This window comes from Crotalus tigris, unplaced genomic scaffold, assembly GCF_016545835.1.
Source record: "Crotalus tigris isolate CLP2741 ecotype Arizona unplaced genomic scaffold, ASM1654583v1 scf7180000018371.15429387391:27106975, whole genome shotgun sequence".
NCBI classification, from domain to species: Eukaryota; Metazoa; Chordata; class Lepidosauria; order Squamata; family Viperidae; genus Crotalus; species Crotalus tigris.
In genome coordinates this window covers 3,146,489-3,169,359 of record NW_024096970.1, presented here as the reverse complement: position 1 = coordinate 3,169,359, position 22,871 = coordinate 3,146,489, and the positions used below count along the sequence as shown (strand labels likewise).

At 39.1% G+C, this 22,871-nt stretch overlaps 1 protein-coding gene across 2 annotated transcripts in view; it reads left to right on the top strand.

Annotated features, from left to right (window-relative positions):
- Positions 1 to 21,973, top strand: part of SEC63 (SEC63 homolog, protein translocation regulator) — a 46,896-nt gene extending 24,923 nt beyond the window's left edge. For both annotated transcript variants that reach the window (XM_039351138.1, XM_039351139.1), the window contains 13 exons: positions 1,277 to 1,371; positions 1,856 to 1,988; positions 4,612 to 4,704; positions 7,113 to 7,267; positions 8,514 to 8,661; positions 10,510 to 10,592; positions 12,445 to 12,504; positions 13,144 to 13,314; positions 14,703 to 14,858; positions 15,343 to 15,444; positions 18,024 to 18,122; positions 18,887 to 18,991; positions 20,477 to 21,973. In XM_039351138.1, coding sequence (XP_039207072.1) covers positions 1,277 to 1,371; positions 1,856 to 1,988; positions 4,612 to 4,704; positions 7,113 to 7,267; positions 8,514 to 8,661; positions 10,510 to 10,592; positions 12,445 to 12,504; positions 13,144 to 13,314; positions 14,703 to 14,858; positions 15,343 to 15,444; positions 18,024 to 18,122; positions 18,887 to 18,991; positions 20,477 to 20,620 — 1,544 coding nt within the window. In that variant the 3' untranslated portion in view covers positions 20,621 to 21,973. The remainder of the gene's footprint in view (positions 1 to 1,276; positions 1,372 to 1,855; positions 1,989 to 4,611; positions 4,705 to 7,112; positions 7,268 to 8,513; positions 8,662 to 10,509; positions 10,593 to 12,444; positions 12,505 to 13,143; positions 13,315 to 14,702; positions 14,859 to 15,342; positions 15,445 to 18,023; positions 18,123 to 18,886; positions 18,992 to 20,476) is intronic.
- The last annotated feature ends 898 nt before the right edge of the window (positions 21,974 to 22,871 follow it).

Here is a 22,871-nt window from a genome sequence, read left to right as displayed (position 1 = left end):
ATTCTGCAGAATGTTTAAACTTTATGCACTAGGTTTTCTGTGGTATGCTGCTTGATTTCTTGAGAAGAATGTGGGATTAAGTTCTTGAGTCTATGAATGGGCTGTATAACATTTGAGGTGGAATTGGTTAAATTACATTTTCTCTTATGAAATTTTCCTCTTCCTAGGAAGATCCTTGTGTACATTCTATAAAGCATATCATGTTGTTATGGGAGAATCAGTTGTGAAAACCATCTTCCTCCAACACTTGATATAAGTAGGGTACAAATTATGCAAGTCTTAAGGAATCCATGTCACTCTTTAACACTCTCTTCCCCCCAACTCCAAAAGATCCAGAAATATTAGCTTTGTCTGGGTGGCTCTAGCGATATCATAAAATCATCAGCCACATCCTTATAATCTCCAGGCTCAGTAGGAGGAGAAAGTGCTTCTCACAAACTAAAAAAAGTTGTCCATCTCTCCTTTAGCATATTAAAATCCGAAGTTGCTCTTATTCAAGAACTGCTGCTGCAGTACTTTCTCACTTATCTGGGATAAGGCCAGCACCTTTTGCTCCCTAACACGATTCTCTGGATAGAACTGCATTTAGTTTTTAGTAGCTGCATGATCAGATGGAAAGAATCCTGTGTAGATGCTAACATTATATAGCTGGCTTTCAAACCATCTTCAGGTTTAAAAATGAAGTACAAGGTACCAACTAAAGAAAGATAAACAGGCTAAATTATTCACAAGTAAATATAAAGAAGATACCTATTATTGGCATTCTAATGTACTCATGCAGCTTTATGTTACTGTAGAATAATGGGGTATTAATGCTGCCTCTGAGGACAACGTATATTGATATGAAAAGAATAGTAACAGAGGCAAAATGTTAGCGGGTATTTCTTTTAATTGTCATCCATGTTGTTTCTTAAATCAGTGTACTTAGCTACTGTGGAGAATGACCTATTGTAAGATTTCTGAATCCCCTTTCATGAAAATAGTTGTCTGTTAGTATAGTCCTTGCTTCTTTAGTGAAAGAGTGATCCTAAGGTATTTGAATTATGTTTAGTTATTTGTTGTTGATGAATCTCTGAAGAGAAAGTGGTAAATAAAAATTTTTCTGGGACAAAGTTTGAGAAAGTCTTTGTATATATCTTAATACCTTTTACCTATTTATACTATGCTGAAGATGTTACTTAGCCTGGTGATGAAACTTTTGGAAACCAACTCACAAGCTTGGAGGACGAACCTTCACCCTCATATTTATACTACATTTATTTTATTTTCTCTGCAGGACTTACAATGGTTTTGGCAGGGGCGTCTGAATTTGACCCTCAGTATAATAAAGATGCAACAAGCAGACCTGTAGACAATATTCAAATACCCCAGGTTTGTTATTAGTGAAGTTTTTTCTTTGGGTGTTGGTATCAAATAGTTCTCAATTTATGCCTGGTCATTTAGTGACCATTTGATCATTTGAAGTGCTGACAAAGCCCCCAAAAGGTACTTAAAACTTGATTCCAAAGTTCCAGTGGTTGCACACCTCCCCCAGTCACATGATCGTATTTTAGGTGCTTGGCAACTAGGCCGCTTTTATGGCTGTTAGTAGTATCCTACTTCTGCTTTTGGCAAAAATCTCCCATAGTGAACACTGGGTTCACTTAATTATTGTAAATTCACTTAATGACCACAAATTCACTTAGCCGTGGTGATTTGCTTAATAACTCCACCAAATAAAGAATCGGGTCGGTCATGTGATGAGTCACTTTATGATTTTCATAACTTATTACCATAATGGGCAGGCTCCATTATGATCATAAGTTGAGGGCTACCTGTATCCTACAGTTGCTTTATCTACCTTTTTCATTTCCAGCTTATCAGAGAAATTGGCAGCATTAATTTGAAGAAAAATGAACCTCCACTTACTTGTCCGTATAGCTTGAAAGCCAGAGTGCTCTTACTAGCTCACCTTGCCAGAATGAAAGTTCCTGAGACACTTGAACAAGGTATTTGCTTTTGGAAACCATGAGACCAGAGGCCTAGAACAAGGATTTGAAATTATCTAGTTGAAATACAGGTTTCATGCTTGTTTTGTATGAGCTCGTATTTGTTTTGATGGCAAAGAACTTGGTTGCTTTTTTAAGTTCACAAAAGGAACTCAAGTCTTAAATTGTACCTTCACCACGTACATATTTTCAGTAATCAATTATAGAATTTTGAGTTTTATCAAAAACTTCACATAACCGAGTGAAATCTGTATATTTCTTAAACTAGGTTACTCTTGAACTAGTTATTTCTGCAAACCATTCCCCTCTTTCTGCTTCACACATTTTTGTATGAATTAGTGAGGTTCTGTTGTAAATTATTGGCAATGGACAAACAAGAAGCTATAGTATATGGTTATTTGATAGCTATTCAGTTTCTCTCAGCAACAGAAAATTATGCTTAATTGTGACTTCTGGATTTTTTCCCCATTACTTGCTTAGGAGAAGAGTCATGGCAGCAAAAGAAATGTCTGTCTGTGCATGCCCAAGAATATAGAGTTTATGCATATCTTGATTTACATTGAGATTTGATCAATTGAGTACCGTATTTTCCGGCGTATAGGATGACTCGGCATATAAGATGACCCCCGACTTCGGCACCGATTTCCATGCCAAGAAAGTCATCTTATACGCCGGAAACTACCGTAATTTCCGGCGTATAAGACGACTTGGCGTATAAGACGACCCCTGACTTCGACGCTGATTTCCATGCATTAGAAGATCGTCTTATACGCCGGAAAATACGGTATGTAGATATTGGATGAAACTTACTGTGTCCATCAACCATCGAAGAAGGGACTGCTGATAGAGAAATCCCCTCTTCCTCTGCAGTCTCTCAGTGTCCCCCCCCCCCAATCTGCTCTAGAGCAGTGGTTCTCAACCTGTACTCTGCAACTCCTGGAGGGCCGCTATGTCATCACAGGGGCTCCACAAAACTTGAAGAAATGTTGTGATTTAAATCTTGAGTTAAGTCTTGGTGGTCTGTTGCCATGGTCCATGGCCACAAAAGGTATTTAAAGGAGATTTGTGGTGAAGAAAAGATTGAGGACCACTGCCCTAGAGCAGGGCTTTTCAACCTTTTCACACATTGTACCACTTTTAGGACATGACAATATTTGAGTACCATCAGTGCTTAGCAAGGTGTCAAAAACTTGATGATTTAAAAAAAGGGGGGGGGATTTGGGGTTTTACTGATTAGATTTGCTTGTTGTTATAGAAATGGCTAGTTTATAATATTATGGAAAAGTAAAAAATTGAGGTTCAATGTTAATGCTTCCTTCTACTGCAACAGAGGAAGTCTGTTCTTTTTCCCTTCTCCCCCTCACTTTCCCCCCTTTTTCCTCCCCACTGTGTCCTACTATTTGCTTTTGTATTTTTGTATTTTATTCTATAATCTAATAAAAAATTACAAACTGTAGAAAAAAAGGAAAAAAGTACCAGTTTTAATTTCTTTGGTGGCTATTCCTTTGCTGAATCACTTTCTCTTTGCACTGACAAATGTATGATGAATTTATCCATGTTTATTAATATGCACGACTTCCAACTAGCTCAGGGGTCTTCAAACTTGGCACTTTTAAGACTTGTGGACTTCAACTCCCAGAATTCCTCAGCAATCATGGCTGGTTGAGGAATTCTGGGAGTTGAAGTCCACAGGCTTAAAGTTGCTAAGTTTGTAGACCCCTGAGCTAGCTGGTCGGCCCTTCTTCTCTCCCTTCTGAGCTCTTTCCACAGTGTAGTAAGAATGCACTCCCCCAATCCCTTCCCTGTACCCTTAGAGATACAGGAATCAAGTGCAAAGCAAAAAAGTCTCACAAAATAAAGAAATACATAAACTGCGTTTTTTTTTCTTAAAGCTGCCTCAGGTGTGTCACGTGTCACAATGTTGCAATTTGAGACTGAAAGGCTCCGACATTGCGAAAAGCTTTAGCTTTAAATTAAACCTGTTTACCGTCAAAGAAAACTTTCTAAAAGCCATAGACAGACTCGATTAAAGGGGGTAAAACTAATTACATTTGTTTAAAGGGATTAAACCTTTCCCTGTTGTCTTTTTTTCCTCTTTGCCACCCAAACCACCTCCTTTTACAGCCTCTCCTCTCCTCCCCCCCTTTTCTTCAGTTCACCTCCAGCTCTGAGCTGCTTTCGGAAGCACCAATCAGCTGGAGCCAATCAGCTGGAGCCCTGCCAGCTCCTGGGGCTTCTGCTGAGCCCAGACAGTCCTGCAGCTGCAGCTGCCTCTCCCTCAGACGTGGGTTGCTTTGGCTCCTTCCCCTCCCCTGCTACCACCTGCCATGTGGCAAAGTACCACAGGTGGTACGCATACCACCAGTTGAAAAGCCTGCCCTAGAGGATTGAACAACCCTTCAGAGCAGATTTTGAGGTAGTGTGGAGTTAGGTATATGAAGGGGAAGAGAAGATGGGACGACCTTTTTCACAAACAGAAGCTTGCTTGTATGATGCCATTTGGAGCTTATCTAATGCATTTGACAGGTCTTTTGGTAGCTATATAATAGGAAAGGAAACACTATAATCACGTATAGCGTTCACCTTATGCAAAGAATTGTTCAATTGTTTTCCTTTTTTGTAGATCAACAGTTTATCTTAAAAAAGTGCCCTTCCTTGCTTCAAGAAATTGTAAACGTAATCTGCCAATTAATACTCATGGCACGTAGCCGTGAAGGTAAGTCCTATGATATATTTGTGAAAGCTATTTATATGCTACTGAAACATTCTTTCCGGTAAGTTTTAACTGGATGAAACAGTTCACTATAGGGCAAAACGTTTCAAATAAATGGCTTAATTTACAGAATGTGTCCCAAATCTCGGACCCGTTACTCCCATGGCGTTGAAATTGGGCAAATTTTATAAAACATTTGTGTGACTTAAAAATTATAAAGTGTTTTATGACATAATACAAACTGTCATAAAACATTCCCTGTGCTGATGTTCAACTGTGCTATACAGCTCAACATGGGCTATTTTAAAGGCAGAAACATTTCTGAATGTATCCCGGCTCTTCCATTGGAGATACTACATTGTTGAAGGCATTGAGAATTGTGGTAAGGAAATATCTCTGAAAGGACGGCCCAAGGGGTCATGGGTTGTCTAGTAATATTTAAAACCCTATAATCCAGGGGTAGGCAACCTTGGCTCTTTTATGACTCGTGGACTTCAACTCCCAGAATTCCTGAGCCAGCCATGCTGGCTCAGGAATTCTGGGAGTTGAAGTCCACGAGTCATAAAAGAGCCAAGGTTGCCTACCCCTGCTATAACCTTTCTGTGGAAACAAGTAACCTGTAAAGGAGGAGTAACATTGTACAGGCAGTCCTCAATTTACAACCATTCATTTAGTGACTGTTGGAAGTTACGGCAAAGCTACACTGTAAAAAGTGACTGATGACCGTTTTTCACCCAAGCCTTGCAGCATCTCCATATGGTCACATGATCAAAATTCAGATACTGGGCAACTGGTCGGTATTTATGATGGTCGCAAGGTCGCAGGCTCATGTGGTCACCTTCATGCGTCCTTCTGACCAGCAAAATCAATGGGGAAGACAGATCCACTTAACAGTCGTATTATTATTAACAGCTGCAATGTTCACTTAACAGTGATGGCAACAAAGATAGCAAAGCGAGGTAAAATTCACTTAATTTCACTTCACCCTAGCTTAGCAGTGAAAACTTTTGGGCTCAGTTGTGGTCACAAGTCGAGGACTACCTGTATTTATTTTAACTTTCTTTAAATAGCTGAAATTAAATTACATCAAGGCATCCTTAAACTAGACCAAGAGACCTGATGGTATTTTTAAGGTTATTCCTTCTCCGAGTCCATGTTCCATTTTCACTGAAGTACCTAGTACTACAGTTCCGGGGTGAATGAACAGGTAGTCCTCAGTGAATGACAAATCGTTCAGCAACCCTTTGACGTTACAATGATGCTGAATGAGTGATGGTTACGGCTAGTCTTTGAAATTATGGCAGTCCCGGCACTCCTGCAGTCGCTTGATCCTGATGTGGGTGCTTGGCGACTGGCTTGCACTTCACGATAGTTGTGTCATCATGTGATTGTGATAGGCCAGTGGTGGTGAACCTATGGCACGCATGCCAGAGGTGGCACTTGGAGCCCTCTCTGTGGGCACACGCACCATCACCCCAGCCTCGCCTCCCCCTGCAGCTCCTTCCTTACCAGCAGCCCCCCTGGAGGAGAGTCGCCCCCAGGCGCGGCCCGCATGGAACAGCGCAGCCAAGGACATAGCCAGGCAGCAGGGACAAGACTCCGCCCTTGTGCCTCATAGCATGTAGATGATGCTGCGGGGTGTGGGTGGAGGGTGTGGCTGTCGTGCTGTATGGCTGCCTGGGCGATCTGCGGTGGGCTATGGAGGCGGTGCATGGCTCTGCGGGTGGGCGGAACAGGGAGTGGGTGGGGGCAGAGCAGACAGGCGGGAGGCGGAGTGGGGGCAGGGGGCGGTTTTGGGGCATTCGGTCTCTAAAAGGTTGCCATCACTGTGATAGATGATCTTCCCCACTGCTTCCTTGCAAGCACAGTCACAAGTTGCTTGGGTAAGCCTCCCCCAGCTTTCTGCAATTAACACCATATCAGGTACCCACACATTCTCACACACTCTCCCTGAACCTTGCATTTGTGCTGCACCTCCAGGCCAACCATACACCCTCCTCTAGGTCCCACTGCACTCATGCTGTCCCTCCCTGGCCATTTGCACACTCTTCCTGGCTACTTTTACATTCTACTTGGCAGCAGCCCCCCCCCACGCACGCACGCACACACACACACACACACACACACACCGCTGACCTGTTTGTAAATTGCCTGGGATTTGCAATTTTTTGCCAGCTTCTCCACTGATTTTGGCTGGTGGTAGTTGGCAGGAAATTGCAAGGAGGTGATGGCTTAACGAAGAACAATCCTTGCTTAACTGCAAGCAGTGTGGTCACATGGCATTGTGCTTTGACCGCATTGCATAGTTATGGAAATTTTGGTACCAATTACCATTGTGATTTGAGGATTACCTGTACTGTGTGTTAATACTGGCAATTGAGTATAAATATTTCCCTATGTTTTTCCCTCAGAAAGAGAATTTCGTGCTCCCTCATTGGCTTCTTTGGAAAACTGCATGAAACTTTCTCAGATGATTGTCCAGGGGCTTCAGCAGTTTAAGTCTCCACTCCTTCAACTCCCACATATTGAAGAAGATAATCTCAGAAGGGTGTCTAATCATAAAAAGGTAGAAGACACTGAGATAATCTGTAGCATTTTAGAACTCACTTGATCTGACCACATTCTGGAAAATGTTTGTTCTTTGAGACACTTAATTGTTTGGTGTAATGTTTATGGAACTGGCCTGGGAACTAGGAGAGTATGAGTTCTAGTCCCACCTTGTGCATGAATGCCAGCTGGGTGACCATGGGCCAGTCACTCACCCTCAGCACAGTCCATTTCACAAGGTTTTTGTTATGGGGAAAGTAGAAAGATTATTTTTATTTGCTGCCTTGAGTTACTTATAAAATAAAACGTCAGGATAAAAAATCTAATAAATGAGTAGAACAATTCATAGAAAAATTTGTCCCGAAGTGTTATATTTCAAAGTAATAAAACAAGAAAAAGTCTACAAAAGCTGTTGTTCCAAGTCCCTGAAAAGCAAACAGCTGCAGGTAGTTCTCAATTTAAGACCATAGTGGAGCCCAGAGTTTTAGTTGCAAGTTGTTGCGGTACCACGCAACAAGTGGTACCACGTGACCAGACTTGATTTTATGACTTGATTCATCACTGTGGTTGTAAAATCAAGTGGTTTGGTGAACCATTTGGTTGTTAAATGAATCCACCATATGGGCAATGGGCAGTTTTTGCCGTTTTCTGCTGGAAAATGGCAAAAAATGTCACAAATTGTCATCTGCCTCTAGGATGTTGCAACAGATCATAAATGCAAGCAGTTGACAAGTGCCTGAAATGCAATTATATCTCTCTCTGTCTCTCTGTGTGTGTCTGTCTGTGTGTGAGAGAGACAGAGAGAGGCAGTGAAATATAAAGTAGATTGAAATTTGATAATTTGAGGCTAGTTATTGAGTTGACTAGGAGAGGGTGGATAGGAAAAAGGAAGCAATATTCATTTCCCACTTTCCTGTCTCCTTTCTCAAAGATTATCCAGTTAATCTTTATATTTAATTAATTAAACATTACTCCATTTCCAGAGAATCACATATAGCAGGCATGTTAAACTGCCGGCTCGTGGGCCAATGCGTCACATCGAAACCGCATCCACCCCATTGCTGGCAATGGGGAAAAAGTCGCAATATGTTGTGCGACATCACGTGACATGAGTTTGACATGCCTGATATATAGAGATTCAACATATTTTGCAATCTTTTTGTAATAAAGTAAAAGCAAACTTAAAGTTTGATACAACTCAACATTCTTGATAATTCATATCTAATACTTAGAAATGTATGTTTTGTTTTGTTTAATAAAAACAGTATAAAATTAAATCTATCCAAGACTTGGTGAGTTTGAAAGCCTCAGATCGTCACAATTTACTACACTTTCTTGAAGATGAAAAATATGAAGACGTTATGGCTGTCCTTGGCAGTTTTCCACATATCACCATGGATATAAAACCCCAGGGTAAGTAATATGTGTTTTCTTAGTGAGTTGATCAGGATTCTTACTGTCAAATTAATGCCACATATTTAATAATAATAGTGAATTTACACTGTTAATTGCTTAGGAATTTTGAAATCCCCTGCACTGGCTGTCTTAGATTTGAGGTTCAAATAAAGAGGACATAATAAGCTTCCATGTTGACAGGTTAACATGTATAAGTCTGGACAAGGGCTGTGAAAAATGTTTCAAGGTTGGAATTTCTCAAAATGACCTATTTGCAAATATGAAACCACTCTGGCCATCGAACAGGCTACTCCAAGCTTCTACTTCAGGTTTCAAGCTTGAAAAAGCTATTCTCAGTATGAAATACTTCTTAGCCGATGGCTTTCAAGCTTGAATCATTTTAGAATGCGAAGGATACTAAGACAATAGTTTTATATTTGAAATGAGAATGTTGTGAAATTTCATATTCTAACGATTTAGAATGAAATACTGTGCATACCCCAGCTGTGATGGAAAACCACAGCTTACTATTAAGTGTTTCTCACATAAAGCTTGACAAATTTTGACATAGCCCATATTCAGTTTAGGCTAGCTGGTGTGTAAACAACCTGTTGCCTGAATTGCTTTTGGCAATAGACTGGATTAATTCCAGGCTGATAGGTTATGAATTAATCATACATAATATTGCATTTGTAGTAATTCACTGCATGTATAGGCATGCACACATGCATGCATACTCCTGTTTTGATCCTGCATCTTTTTCACCTTTCCCAGAATTAACACATCAAATTTTATTTGATGTTTTTAATGTACCCATTAAAATAGATTTGATTGATCTAAATGGGTAGTAGTCATTCAATTCATTTTTAAACCTAAGTACATATGAAGCTGTAGATGTTGTGCAGTATCATGTAAGGAAATAGTCCCTCTTACTTGTTAAAGAGTTCCTGTGAGGAAATTTGATAATTTAAAAAAAGGAACATTTTGTCTAAATAGCTTTCTTTTCCTTAATCCATTAAACCTGTTTACCTATGCTTAATTGAAGCTCTTAATATTACTTTTTAAAGGATTGTTTTTAAAGAAATGGTTTGATTTTCTAAATTTCTATTTATGTGATTTGATGGGTTATCTTTGCCTTATTTTATTCTTCATTTGTAACATAGACCATTATTCAGAACAGCTTCTCCCAACCTGTTTCCCTTCAGATATGTTGCTTTATCTGATGCCAATTTATATAGCAGGTATAATCAATGCAATAGTCCTGCACATTTGGCAGTCATCAGATGATGCCAGGGAGATACGGCACTAAAAATACAGTTTTAGATTCCTTAGTTATTTTGTATTATACGTCAAGCTGTCTAAAGTTCTTTAGTTCCAAAATAGGAGTGCACATAACAATTTGAATTCAAAGTATGAAATACCACATTTTGAATGCAAAACTGTTTTGAGTGCAAAGCAGACTATTTCAAGACTGAAAACAGAGATGGTTCAAATTTGATATAGTCCAGATTTGGAACATTTTACACACCTTTATTCAAAAGTATGCATTTTTAACTTTTTAAAAAGAGGATTCTGTGCAGAGTTTTTGAAGCAGAAATTGAATATATATACAAATTTGTCTTTGAGCAGCTATCAAAAGCCTCTTATATTCTTATATACTCTGGCATTCTTCCTTTGTCCTTCAATCTGCAGCTGCTTGTGATGTATCTTTAAGGTCCTTTGAGTTTTATCATTAAATGAGGTGGTTGGATAAAATCCAGATGAGAGCTCAAGCTGCAAAAAATTAGCTTTTTTGAGTCATGCATTTAAAAGTTGAGTAAAACCTATTCACAAGAAAGCTATATAATTGGGGAACCTTTATTTCAGTTTTGGATGATGAAGACAGTAATAACATCACTGTAGGATCGCTAGTCACAGTTTTGGTCACCTTGACAAGACAGACAATGGCAGTAAGTATTCATATTGGTACACACTGTTCTTGGGTTTATTTATGCTCTATCGGATCATATCCCTGAATGCATCAAGAAGCAAACTGCACAAGGTTGTGGAATTCTCTAAGACCTCAGTTCATGCCAAAATCCCCACTTTTGGCTTTTTTGTGTGGTATATGAAGGGAGACTTCTAAGCATGCCCTCTGCTTCAAATTAGACATACTGACTGACTGCAAGATTTGTTCTGGATCCCAGTTTTATGACTCAGAAAACAGCTCAATCTGATTTGTGCCCAGTCTGAAGCTTTGTTTCCATGGACAAGAATTGGTAATATATAAATCAGCGGTTCTCAACCTGTGGGTCGCGACCCCATTTGGGGTCGAACGACCATTTCACGGGGGTCGCCAAACAACGCGATCCGCCATTTTTTTTGTCAGCTGGCGGCACCGTGCATGCGCACCGCGCCGTGCGTGGGGACGCCGCCGCGCATGTGTGCCACCGCGCATGCGCGGCACGTCCTTATGACCAGGGTCACCAGAAAAAAATGGTTGAGAACCACTGATATAAATGATTATAAGAGACAAATATATTATGCCATATAGAGATAACTAGGGCCCCAAATACCATCTAATTCTGCTAAAATGTGAAACAGAATCTAATGATGCTTGTGAGCCTAACTTGTTCCTTCCAGATAGAGTTATCCTGGAATCAGGTTTCCAGCAAATAGTTTGGGAAGCACTTAATAATTTAGTCCTTAGCTGTTCTTAAAAGTTCCCCCTTCCCCGTCTACTTAAGTATTTCTGGGTCAATTTTTATGGAACCATGGACTATGCTTTGATAATCAAGATGCCGTAGTTCGAAGGGCACAAATGCAGCTCTTCTGTTATCAAAGCTGATTTGGGATGGGGAGAGATCTTTGGTATTCAAGAAAAATCACAAGTACTTGTGCTAAATAGCTAATTCAGTGCTAGGTAAAGAAACTTGTCATGATTAAAATGAGCTATACAGTCTTTTCTCTCTCCCTGAGAACTCAGATCTCTGAAATATTTTTTGCTTGGCATTAGAACAAAAGATTTTACATTCACTTTTCACTTTGTGGAAGTGGATACTGTTAATGCCTTTTTGGAAATGCAGTTACCAAGAGAAGGATATGCTTCTTGATTTTTTTAAATAAACTAATTTTTCTGTCTTTATTATTTTGTTAATAGCACAGGTTACAGATATGCGTTTATCAACTGGGAGATGTAACATTCATTCATCTTTACATATGGTCAAAAAGTAGATCTCTAGGTGATCTACAATAGATCTACCTGTCCGATTTCCTTGCAGTTCCTTTACAACAGTGACAATGAAAAACCCTTCATTTTAAATTAGGCGAAAGAAAAAAGAAGAAAGAAATGTTTGCTGCCCAGAGTTGTCATATAAGTGAGATGGGCAGCATAAAAAATTAATAAATAAATTTGTAAAAAGAACTGCAAATATATGTCTCAAAAGTGCTTTTCCAAAAGACACCTTTGAGACAACTATGACCCGGATGACTGAGACTCTCCATACACAACTGCAAATGTAGTTCTGGCATTTCAAACCAACTCTTAATCCAATCCATATGCACTTTCTGTTCCTTAATTCTTCCATGTACATATTTGCTTTCAATGGTTATTTACAGTTAAATTTAAAAATATCTCAGGAGCCCAAAGTCTTTCCACTAATGATTAGACTGATTGAAATTGCCCTATATTAATAACTGGATTCTTCATCTTGAGAAATGCAAACCAATGTTTCACTTTCTGTTCATTATTAATGTTTAATTGATCAGTTTCTCCTGTTGATACAGAAGAGACTAAAGTAATTTATTTCTCCCTTTATTCAGGAAGTGTTTGAGAAGGAACAGTCCACCTGTTCAGCTGAAGAACAACCTGCAGAGGATGGCGTAAGTTCAAAATAAATAGGTGTGGACGGTTGTGTTGTAATTCCATGAAGTTTATTTAGTAACCATTGAGGTTTCCTCTTTGAATGAGTCCTGTTGCTAAATTGCAAGATTGCCAAGTACTTTATGATTATTTTAATCCTTGGAGGGTAAAACCATTTAGGAGGCTAATTTAATCTGATTTCTGTGTTTATAACAATGTTCCCCACCCTTTTGGCACCAGGGACCAGTTTCATGGAAGATAATTTTTCCACTGACCCAAGGTGGGGGGATGGTTTTAGTTTCGCTCACCTCAAGCTGTGCGGCCCAGTTCCTTACAGGCCACCAACTGGTTGGGGACCCCTGATTTAGAACATAAATTTTGCGTATAGTATTCAGCAGCTTTTGTTGAGAAGACAGTTGTAGACATATGTTAAAAATACATGAAATGATAGCCAGGTGGGGCTTTGTTGGTGTAATACTCTTCTGTAGAGCCAGCTGTTCCCTGTAGAGATGCCCATAGATATTAGCGGTGCCTTAGTCAGCTGCTTTTCTCCACAAATGCCTGTTATTAACAAGTCTATCAATTTCTGTTCTGATACTTAAAGCACTGGGGTGGCTCAAGGACTGAAGTAACCACTTTAAATGTTACTGACTTTGCAGCAAGGAGACCTTAATAAAGGGAAGAATAAAGGATGGCAGCAGAAGAATAAAGGAGCAAAGAAGACTTCCAAATCAAAGAAGAAAAAACTTGTGAAAAAAAAGCCAGCTCCTGCTCCTGTGCTACAAACAAAGCAGTTGAAACAAAAACAAGCTAATGGGGTTGCTGGGAGTGTATGTATCAGTCAAAATGAATTGGGATTTTGTTTTCAGGCTTGTTGAAGTACTTACATTTCAGAGAAACTTGTGGACCAGGGTTTATAGTTTAATGAAAAATGGAGATTTCTACCAAGCAAAATTATGTGGGGGATTGTAAGCTGCAAAATAATTTGATTTCTATGAGACCCAACACTTTTATTTAGAACTTATACAGCAAATTCCATACTGCTTAACTGAAGCCTGTGGAATACAGTAGCTGAGCATTATGAAATCCTGATGAGTAATGAAGGGAAGAGGTTCTTTTTGTCATTTTACAGAGGACTGTATCATATCCTCCTTCCTGTTTTAAGTGCAGTCTTATTTGGTAGCATGCCTTTATTTTTTTCAAAAATAGAGAATCTCTTAAATTTCACAATAGGACAGTGATGGTGAACCTTTTAGAGATCGAGTGCCCAAAACTGGCCCCACCCCCACTCCACCCCCTGCCCCACCCCTGCTTTGCCCCCCCATCTCCCGTCACATCTGCACACAGGACCACTCAACGCCTCCAGGGTCCACTGCAGATCGCCCAGGCAGCCCAGCAGCGCTATGGCAGCCACATCATCTGCCTGCGCCCTGCAGCATCAACTGCATGATGAGGTGTAAGGGCAGAGTCTTGTCTACGCTGCCTGGCTGCCATGTCCTTGGCTGCGCTGCTCCATGTGGGCCACCCTTGAGGGTGACTCTCCTTCAGGGGGGCTTCTGGAGAGGAGGGGGTCATGGGGGCAGGCAAGGCTGGGGCAATGGCATGTGTGCCCACAGAGAGGGCTCCAAGTGCTGACTCTGGCACTCGTGCCATAGGATCGCCACCACTGCAATAGGAGATTATCCAAAGTAAGCTAAGGAGGAAGCTAGTAAAGACTACATATTCATGAACTGAAATAATCTACCGTATATGCCGGCGTATTAGGCGACCCGGCATATAAGACGACCCCCGTCTTTATAGCTGGGCCGCATTCCTAGAACGTCGTCTTATACGCCGGAAACTACCAGTATTTCCGGCGTATAAGACGACTCGGCGTATAAGACGACCCCCGTCTTTGGCGCCGATTTCAGCGCTCGCGGAAGTCGTCTTATACGCCGGCATTTACGGTAATAGTCAAAGGCAAAGGATCCTTTGATTCAAGTTCAACTCTCAATGATTACATGGACACAGCTGTATTGTTGCTAGGAAAAGAACATGGAAGTAGTTTGACACTGCTGCCTTCTCGGTTGTTGTTTGTATTTGCGTCCTAGGACTAATCAGGTTTGATCCTGCGTAACTTTTATAAGTTCAGTCAACATTGGCTACAATTTGCTACCTGCGTAAGTGTAGTGCTGTGAACATGTCGGAATGTAAAAAAAGTTACCCTTTTTAAATTTAGGAAATTGTCAAGGATGATGATTACGATGTTTCTGATAAAGGAAGTGAATCTGAAGAAGATGACACTAATCGGGAATCATTAAGTGAGAAAGATGATGGCAGTGACCGAGACTCTGACAGAGAAGCAGATGAAAAGCAAAGCAAGGATGACGAAGCTGTAAGATTTCTTTTTGTTACCTGTTGGAGAAATACCATGATGGTCATTTGATCTAACCCAAAGCCTTTTCTATGATAACACACATAGAACATAGAATAGTTGGAGGTCATCTAGTCCAACTCCCTGCACAAGCATCAGTCCATCACACTCTCATCAGTCCATTCAGTGGGGTGAAGGGAGAGATACTATTTTGTAATTAATAAAATTAGGTAAAACATAGAATCGGAAAGTCTTTGTAAAGTATATGAGCTTCCTGTTTCCATGTAATGTGTCGCTGTCCAAATAGAGTAAACCATCCAAATGTTTTTATTCATACAGTGAAATTAGTAAAATGCATTTAAAATTGGTAGTTCTTTTCCATTCAAAATTATTACGATACAAATACATTGCATTCCTATTTTAATTTACATACTCTTCTCAAACTGCAGAAAAGTCATTTTCTTAAGGAAGACACAAATAAACCATACTTTTCTTTTTCTACTAGGAATGGCAAGAATTACAACAGAGTATACAGCGAAAAGAACGGGCTCTCTTGGAAACCAAGTCAAAAATAACTCATCCTGTTTACAGTCTCTACTTTCCCGAGGTCAGCAAAAAGATAGCTAAACAAGCTTGAGATGAAAATATTCACATTTTGACAAGTTATAAAGTGAATGCAGAATTTCTGAACAGTTTTTGTTTGGGCCTTAAACATTTAATTTCTCAATATATCTTCAGAAAAGTAAGGTAGATTTTGAGCGCTTGGAGTTACTCAAAACCTGTGGCTGTTCTTATGCACAGTTACAGTCTTTTATGAACTGCCATATTCATTAGGGAGCAAGCCCAGTATAGTTTTATTAAGATTGAAGAAGCAGCTCTAATCTGTCAAGTTTGCCATCATTTAATGTTTCTTTGTCATTTTTTTTAGTGTTCCATTTTGTGTTTTTGGCAGAATATTAAACTAGGTTTTAACAATATGCCCCAGTTTCTTATTATGAGCTAATGTAAAAAAAAAAAATCCACATAGTTCATCTATTTTTGTTCCTCTGTTTTCATAAGAATCTAAATATGAAGGGAGGAATTTGTTATAAAATGTGAACCTAGGTTTATAGCTAATTGTTAAGAAACAATGATTGCATAAACCTGCTTTAAAGCAGGCTATATGGTCCTGCCATTGTAGATGTATTCTCTGAATCTTCCTGGTTTCTTTATAGTTATAAAGTCACAGTGAATAGACTGTGTGGAGTGGCTGGTAGACCATTCACATTGTGAATTAATGAGGCTGGATTTCCGATTTCTTGCATCTTCCTTTTACATTCAATATTTAGATAAACATTAGATGAATTTTTGTTTAAACGGTCATTAAAATAATAAAGATTGTTCTAGTACAGGTAATTCTCGACTTAACAACAATTCATTTAGTGACCATCTGAAGTTACAACAGCACTGAAAAAAGGGGCTTACGACCATTTTACACACAATCATTGCAGCATCCCCATGATGACGTGATCAACATTCAGACACTTGGCAACTGACTCGTATTTATGACGGTTGCCATGTCCCGGGGTCAATATGATCACCTTTTGCAACCTTCTGACAAGCAGTCAATGGGGAAGCCGTATTCACTTAATAGTCATGTTACTAATTTAACAACTGCAGTGATTCACTTAACAACTGTGGCAAGGAAGGTTATAAAATGGGGCAAAACTCATTTAACAAATGTCTCATTTAGCAACAGAAAATTTGGGCTCAGTTGTCGTACGTTGAGGAATATCTGTATTCAGCCCGTCACATGTGCATATTGGCTGCCTAGCATGACCCCATTTAGCGCCCTTCTCTTCTAAAAAGAACATTGCCCGCTTGACAGTTCCAGGTCCAGCTTGACCAAGCATATACTTTGGTGTTCAAAGTTTTATTTTCTGTAATGCAATCTGTACCTTCACCAAAAGAAGTTTTATTTTGTTGTCATGCAGTCTGTACCTACATATGGGTCACATGTTTACTTTTATCTGAAACCTGGAACCATGTTAGGCATTTTTGCAAAAATCATGAATAATTTTATTTAACCTACCGTATATGCCGGCGTATAAGGCGACTTCCACAAGCGTTAAAATCGGCGCCAAAGACGGGGGTCGTCTTATACGCCGAGTCGTCTTATATGCCGGAAATACTGGTAGTTTCCGGCGTATAAGACGACGTTCTAAGAATGCGACTCGGCAAAGACGGGGGTCGTCTTATACGCCGGGTCGCCTTGTACGCCGGCATATACGGTACTTTGTTGACTATTGGAAGTTGATTGTGCCCTCTTGAGTTTTGCTTCAGACAAAATAGAAACAACTAGGGCTCTTATGAGAAAATATTGCATTACATTTTCATTTCTTAACATTGTCACATCTTAGTTTGAATGTCAGGCACTATCTTCCGGTCCAGAATGTGGTTCAAGCCTGGCAATTATCTTCACCTTCATTCCAAGTGTCAATGCTGCAAATACTGTATATTCTTGCTTTGACAATATGCAAAACTGTCTGGCATTTATTGGGTTAATACTTAGCTTAGACTGGGCGGGGGGAAAAAGCCCGGGAAAGAAAGAGGAAGTAAACTTTTGACCTTCTCACTAATTGGATAATGTGACCTGTGACTGCATGAGAAGGGAGGGGTTGAGCAAGGAAAGCTTGATGCCAGCGACAGGAAGTTCAGATTCTGGCATCAACCAGTCTATCATGGTGACCGGCAAAACTGTAGCTGCAAATAAAGACTTTAGGAAACATGCCTGAAAGTTCTTTGAAGTGCTTCATTAGTCGGAACTTGTGACACCAAGTTTTAATTTATTTTTTTTAAATGTATTCGGTATTCCACAATAAGAGTCCTGAATTAGGCAGAGGTTTGAACTGGATGATACCATGGGCATATCCCAATGCTTACGTGCTTCCATGTTTACTGATCTTGCCACTGCCAGAGTAGTAATGTGTTCCTAAAAATTGTCTAAGAAGAAATATTTGATTCCTTGACCAAAGCTTGCTTTCTGTGAGATGGAGTAAAGTTAACAGAACCTAATTTGACTCTTTCTCTTGGAATGAGCCAACTTACAGTTTTTATTCTAAAACTCCAGTTAACAGGTTTTGTTGATGAAAATCAGATCAGGATTGTGATCTCCGATGTTATCTCTTTCTTCCCTCTCCTTAACAGGAAAAACAGGAGTGGTGGTGGCTATATATAGCAGATAGGAAGGAACAAACACTAATATCAATGCCATATCATGTGTGTACATTAAAAGACCAAGAAGAGGTGAAGTATTGCATTTATTCCTGATTCTTAAAAACTGGGATGGTTGGTTTTGCTCTTTTTCGCTGATAAAAGTAGGCAATATGGAGCTGTGTGTTGTATGGTCTGTCATCCCCATCTCACTCCTATTCATTCTCTGGATCTCAATTATTGTCTCAGCCTTTGTTTTTCCTAGACCCTGCCTGATTCATAGCTCCTCATTCAGCTTAGACTGCTATCTTGCAGTAATCCTTCCTTGGAACCTGTCTTCTTCCCAGTACTGACAGAGAAATCAGAGACTCATTCTAAGGAAGACCTTTTTCCTTCTGCAGGCTTTAATTGCTGCATAAGAAAAGGCTAATTTAACCTTTGTAATGTTAAAGTGAGACTGAGTTAAACTGAGAAATGAGGTATTTTATACTGACAGATCACGTGGAATCTGTTGTGACTGGAGAACAATTATACAGATGTAGCACATTTGATATTCAAATGTGCTACATCTTTATAATTGTTCTCCAGTCACAACAGATTCCACGTGATCTGTATCTGTCAATACATTTTTTTCAAACTTTTTCTTTTTGGCCATAACAAAATTTTTCCTCAGTTCTTACTAAATTTCGGAAAGTGGATTTGTTAAGCCACAGTACGTAGCTCTCTAATATAAACAATTCAGCACTAGAAGGAGCAACAGTAAAGCCTAGCAGTTTCTAAAGTTGTATGCTGTCTGTTTTACTGAAGTCATTGTTCTACTTTTATAACCTGAGCTGAGTGATTACATGTGTTTCCAGGTAGAACTAAAATTTCCTGCACCAGGTAAACCTGGAAACTACCAATATACCGTTTATTTAAGATCGGATTCCTACATGGGCCTGGATCAGATTAAACCATTAAAGGTAGGTTTCTCTAATAGATGGGTTTGGGGATTGGGGAGGATTCTACAAGTTCAGTACTTATATTGCTGCATACTATACAACTGACTTGTATTTCTTGTACTAAAAGTTGTCCTGTATAGGTAGTCCCCAATTTATGATTAGTCGCTTAATAACAATTTGAAGTTACAATGAACCTTCTCAAAGCTACGCATGACTCACTTTTGATGTTCTAACCCTCCCCTATCCTGTGATCACCTGATTGCATTTTGGGTGCTTGGCAACCTGCTGTTCAGTCTTGTTTGTGGAGTCCTGCAGTCACTTGAGCATGATTTACAGTGTTTGTTGGCCAGAAACTGGTGTTTACTTCGCGTTTCTGTAGCAAAATACCCGTTGGGTACAATGGGTTCCTTAACGGATGTTAAGCTCAAACCCTAAGAGCTGGGACTGAAAAATCTTAATTTGTGAAGCAGGGATCAGCAATATAATATCAGCAATGTAAGTCATCTGCAGGGTGGGCGCACACATAGCACTGAACTCATGTTTTATAATAAAGGTGGTTGAAATCAGATAAAATACATGTATTCTTCAACATACAATCATTAATGACTGTTTGAAGCTCAGTGGCACTGGAAAAAGTGATTTATGACTGGTCCTCATATTTATGACTGGTCCTCACACTTATGACCATTGCGGCATCCCTAGGGTCATGGGATCAAAATTAGAGCACATTTATATCAGTTGCAGTCACGTGGTCGCCTTCCCAAGGGACTTCCAATAAGCAGAATCCCTGGGGGAAGCCAGATTCCCTTAATGCAGTGTTTCTCAACCTTGACAATTTTAAGGCATGTGGACTTCAACTCCCAGAATTCCACAGCCAGCAATGCTGGCTGTGGAATTCTGGGAGTTGAGGTCCACATGCCTTAAAATTGTCAAGGTTGAGAAACACTGCGGCTTAACGGCTGTGTGATCCACTTGATAGCTGCAGTGGTTCATTTAATATCCCTGGCAAAAAGGTCACAAAACAAAGTGTGATTCACTCAATAACCGCCTTGCTTAACCATGGAAATTCTAGTCCCCATTGTGGCTGTAAGGGTAGGAGTACCTGTAGCTAAATCTTTTAAGGCTTCTTGTCCGAGAACAGCCATTTTAAACATTTTGGTACTTGTGACTTTGAGCAGCTCTGCTTAAGAGAAATAAGTACCCACTTCTGGAGGGGCAAAACAAATTTTCTGGGTATTTTGACCCGTAAATACACAAGCTATGCCTGATTTTTTAAAAAATGATTAATATGGAATCTTGCAGAAGAAGGGGAACAACTCGCTTAACTACTTATTACATGTGCAAAATACTTTGCAGTTTACTCCTAACCTTCGAGTGCTCTTCAGTTAATGTGTAATATTATGTAGCAGAAACTTTAATAACTTCCCCCCAATGATAACATTTAAATTATATTCCCCCCCCCCTTCCTGCCTCCGTCCCTTCTTCAATCACTTGAACTCTCTACAGCTGGAAGTTCATGAAGCAAAACCTGTGCCAGAAAACCATCCACAGTGGGATGCAGCAATAGAGGGAGATGAAGACCAGGAAGACAGCGAAGGTTTTGAAGACAGTTTTGAGGAAGAAGAAGAGGAAGAAGAAGAGGATAACTAAATAGTAGGACGAACGAACTGTGTGGCACAAGATATCTCTACCAACGTGACCTGGGAAAAGATAAAAGCAGTGCAGATGAACTGAAGATTTTTTCAAGTTTCTTTTTACCAATGATGAATACTTCATGTAATTTCCCAGTGGAGGTCTGTCAGTCAGTTGGTATAACCTGGGAGATTCTTAAGGCTCTTCACAGCCTTTAAGTATAGGATGCATTTATTCCAACTGAAAATAAAAGCTTTTTTATTCTAAATGTCCAGAAGTGTGGGCTACCTTGTTTGATCAACTTTTGGTCCAGTATAGTAACAGATACTGTTATTAAATAGAAGCAATCATTAAACCAACATTTCATATTAGGCAATTTGTTTTACAAGTTCTGTTGAAATTAACATCCACTTGAGTTTCTACCTTAGGAAAATCTGCAAGACCTTTTGCAGTGATGTTAAGAACATTGAGCTAAGATTGCTTACAGCTTTCTGTCTATTTTGTTTGCTTTGGACTTGGTATCTTAACCCAACATTCCATATTGTCACACCCATAGGCTTATTTTTTGAGACTTAAATCTACTTTTAGTGGAGGGGAGTTCTTGCCCCTAATTCTCATGCAGGTTATAAATCTATATTTCTCAATGGTTAAAAATATGTCTAAGCACCTACTATCTAGCAAATCATACAGTATTTCTTTTTATAAACCTGTATGTATATTAAGAGTTTGGGGACCATATATTATATCAAGCAGTGGCAATATCCTTTTCTAAATATAAAGATATCAAATCTATAATTCTTGGCTTTCAATCTACTTTATTTTGTCAGAAGCCTTTTAAATCAGACACACTGACACATTAAGAAAATGGTTTTTTTTTGTATTTATTCAGAACAATTCAAAATAAGCTGGAGTAAATTTGATAAAAGTTTACATTGTAATAGTTCATTTTTCCTCTCTACTGAGGATATTAATGTGAACTATATTCCCAAAACAGTTGTTTTTGATTAAATATAGATCACATGTTTTCTGTGAAGAAGCAAAATCTTGCAATAAATTCTACTGTTTCTTCCCATGTAATAAATATAATTATTGATGTGGTTAGAAACTGTAGAAATACATTCAGATGTCAATCATGTAGAAAGATTTTTATAATTAAATGTTAAAGAACTATAAAACTAAAATACTGTAAAACCCTTGACAAAAAAATGGTCACACAGGAAGATTTTTCATATAACAGAAACCACCCAAAGGACAAATGACCTCCTTAATTTGTGACCCTGTTTATGAAATAGATTGTCACTTTCAATGCAAACTTACATGGATATTTCTCTTTGTAATTGCAGTAGTTGCAAATAAAATTTGAAAACATTCTGCATGTGAAAATGTTTTATTAAAAAAAAGCAACTGTTGGCTTATTAAGTTTGGAGTTTAAAGCTTAGAGTGTAATATAATAGTTGTCATCCACAACATTATAATTATATAACATTCAAGTATTATACAGAAAGATTTGTCACACACAGAGATAATGTTTTGCTTTTTCAGCTCACCACATTCATAATATCGAACTATAATATGAAAGTAATTTCCTTTTGAAAACAGTTCTGCCAACAAAATGTTTTCCAATATAGTTTGAGCAGTAAATTATTTATTGTATCTAAAGCCTGGAACAGCCCAAAAGATGAAATTTCCCTCAAGTCAAATTTGATTCCTGATATCCACAAAGGTACACTTACGGTTTTTTTTCTGGAAGCAGGAGGGAAATGATTTGCTGTGGTCTTCAAGTTTTTCTTTCCATTCCACTCTACAGCCCTGTTTATTTTTTTATTAACGGTCTCACAATTTAACTATTAGCCTTGTTTGACAAACACTGCATATGTTTTTAAGATCAGCCATAGGTGCTGCTGTGATTCAAGTCATCATTAAGCAACACTGGCATGTTGCTAAGAAATTTGGAGTGGGGAGAACATTAGGCTATATGTATGTGGAAATAATTATTTTTGTTACTATGTGGTAATGAATCATAATCCTGGGTACATTTCTTTAGGCAAGAGATGATTTTTACCTCACATGTAACAGGAACAACTTGAATTTACAGTTTTTGCCACGTTAATGAGTCCTGACTTGTTGATCTTTATTTGTTCCTTTAAAGCAGTGGTTCTCAACCTTTCTAATGCCGTGACCCCATAATACAGTTCCCCATGTTGTGGTGACCCCCAAGTGGGTGTGGCCACCAATAAGAGGGAGTAGGACAGCTAGGGAAAAGGGAAAA